Here is a 2,142-nt window from a genome sequence, read left to right as displayed (position 1 = left end):
CACAACTTCGGGGTGACGTGTTGTGAGGACGTTGGATAACAATTTTTAGTCTAGGACCTGCAAGCCACCACACGACTTTACTTGTTTCATCCACCAAGTACTAGTGCACGTATTGCTTGCATTAGTACTGACGCACGTGTTGTGAGGACGAAGGATAACTTATTTATAATTAGGCCTGCAAGCCACCACACGACTTTACTTGTTCCATCCACCAAGTACTAGTGCACGTATTGTTAGCAATAGTACAGACGCACGTGTTGTGAGGACGAAGGATAACTTATTTATAACTAGGCCTGCAAGCCACCACACGACTTTACTTGTTTCATCCATCAAGTACTAGTGCACGTATTGCTTGCATTAGTACTGACGCACGTGTTGTGAGGACGAAGGATAACTTATTTATAACTACGCCTGCAAGCCACCACGCGACTTTGTTTGTTTCATCCACCAGTTACTAGCGCTCGTATTGCTTGAATAAGTACTGACGCCACGAAAGTATCTCAGCACATACGTGAAGCGTGTTTGTATGAGTATATAGGCTACATACACTCTCAGCATACGTGTGGGTTGAACATCATGACAATACTAATGAACAGGCATGTTGTGTAAGAGAATGCAACATATGTCAACATTCAGCACAACAAGATAGTTAACCACGCCCTACCACTGCACACAGCTTGGCTACTACGATAGCTAGATGCGATATCAGTATGCCAATGCTTTTATAAGGATAAGACGATACTGGCAATCACTCTGAGCACATATATGAGTATCCTCATATGTGAACCTCTTCTAACGATTTTCGCAAGACATACCTGTGTAATGCAAAGATATAGTATGGCAAGAAATTGCCCGCCAATAAACTGCTCCACCAGGCGTACTTCAAGTTTCTGTGCGGATCATACAAATTCTGATTCAATTCATCCCCTGGATATATAGGCACAGCAAAGAATAACTCTCAGTCAACACGCCAGTGGTAATATAAATGCTCGTTACGGTATACTTGTACATAGGTATACAATCATATGGGAAATTGAAATCCACGTACGTTAAATCGACATGTGCATTGTATGAGCTGAAAGAGATGGATAACTTACTAAATTACGCGCTTTTACGCTCTAATATGCGCAAAGCAGGCTCCATGTATACATATACATATAAAAACGATAAAAATGAATGACAACGGTGTGCTTAGATTCGCGGGTATCAGACATGTGCAAAACTTACGCTGACCGTGTTCGCTTGTACTATGTTAACGTTTTGAAGTTGAGATTACAGAACTTTCGAGGCAGATGTGACAGAATCGAAGCCTTTTGCGAGTATCATTGATGTGTCTTTACATTGATCAGTGCGCGATGGTGTACCCTGATATATACACACACGCGCGTGTACATAGGGGACATGCACACGTGCCGCAATCTACTTACCTTTCTCGTTCAATACATAGCTGTGTTGCAATTATAGGAAACACACATACACACCTGTAACTATAAGTACGTTTGCCTGCGAATAATAACTTCCGTGTAGTTGTGTCGACGAATTTAAGCCGTCTTACGCGTGTAGTAAAACACCACATCATTCACATGAAGTGATAACATCAACATGCCGCTGAGCTGGCAGCACCAGGACACAATACTACCAGGGCTTGTATAAGAGGTGCTCTCTGTATAGATATCTTTACGAACATTGGCATTCTCATTCTTAACTATCACCATCAGTATAGCGATGAAAGATGAATGACAGAAGTATTTGTAGGCATTCTACACCGATACAACAACTTACGGAATCCGAAGTGGCATATTCTGAGAAAAGAACACAGCAGGCGAACCGTAACAGTGGCATGTACGAACATCGATATCTGTAGTATGAATTCATATGAAGAAAAAAAACATATTGACAAATTAGGCGGACTATAATACCTGCATACAGAACGGATCTGCTTAGTAGCGAGCATCGATATCAGTAGTTTGAATTTAGGGTTTGGGGTTTATGAATAGGACTCACGAATCAGCTGCAGAATACCGTCTGCGTAAAGCCCGATCAGAACAATTCAGTACCATAGGCTCAAATGAGACTTCTATTTCGACGTCTACTAATCTGTTTATATATATATAGAAAATGCAAGACACAGCGACGCAAAAG

At 41.5% G+C, this 2,142-nt stretch overlaps 1 protein-coding gene across 1 annotated transcript in view; it reads right to left on the bottom strand.

Annotated features, from left to right (window-relative positions):
• The window catches only part of SARC_12174 (hypothetical protein), a gene marked incomplete at its 5' end in the record, with an annotated part of 3,625 nt that extends 1,764 nt beyond the window's left edge, over positions 1-1,861 (bottom strand). The window contains 2 exons of the mRNA XM_014293725.1: positions 816-927; positions 1,783-1,861. Of these exons, the coding sequence (XP_014149200.1) occupies positions 816-927; positions 1,783-1,861 (191 nt within the window). The remainder of the gene's footprint in view (positions 1-815; positions 928-1,782) is intronic.
• Positions 1,862-2,142: the final 281 nt, after the last annotated feature.

The sequence above is a fragment of the Sphaeroforma arctica genome (genome assembly GCF_001186125.1).
Source record: "Sphaeroforma arctica JP610 unplaced genomic scaffold supercont1.2117, whole genome shotgun sequence".
Classification (NCBI taxonomy): Eukaryota; class Ichthyosporea; order Ichthyophonida; genus Sphaeroforma; species Sphaeroforma arctica.
Note: the sequence above shows the minus strand (reverse complement) of the source record. Positions and strands in the feature narration are given on the sequence as shown.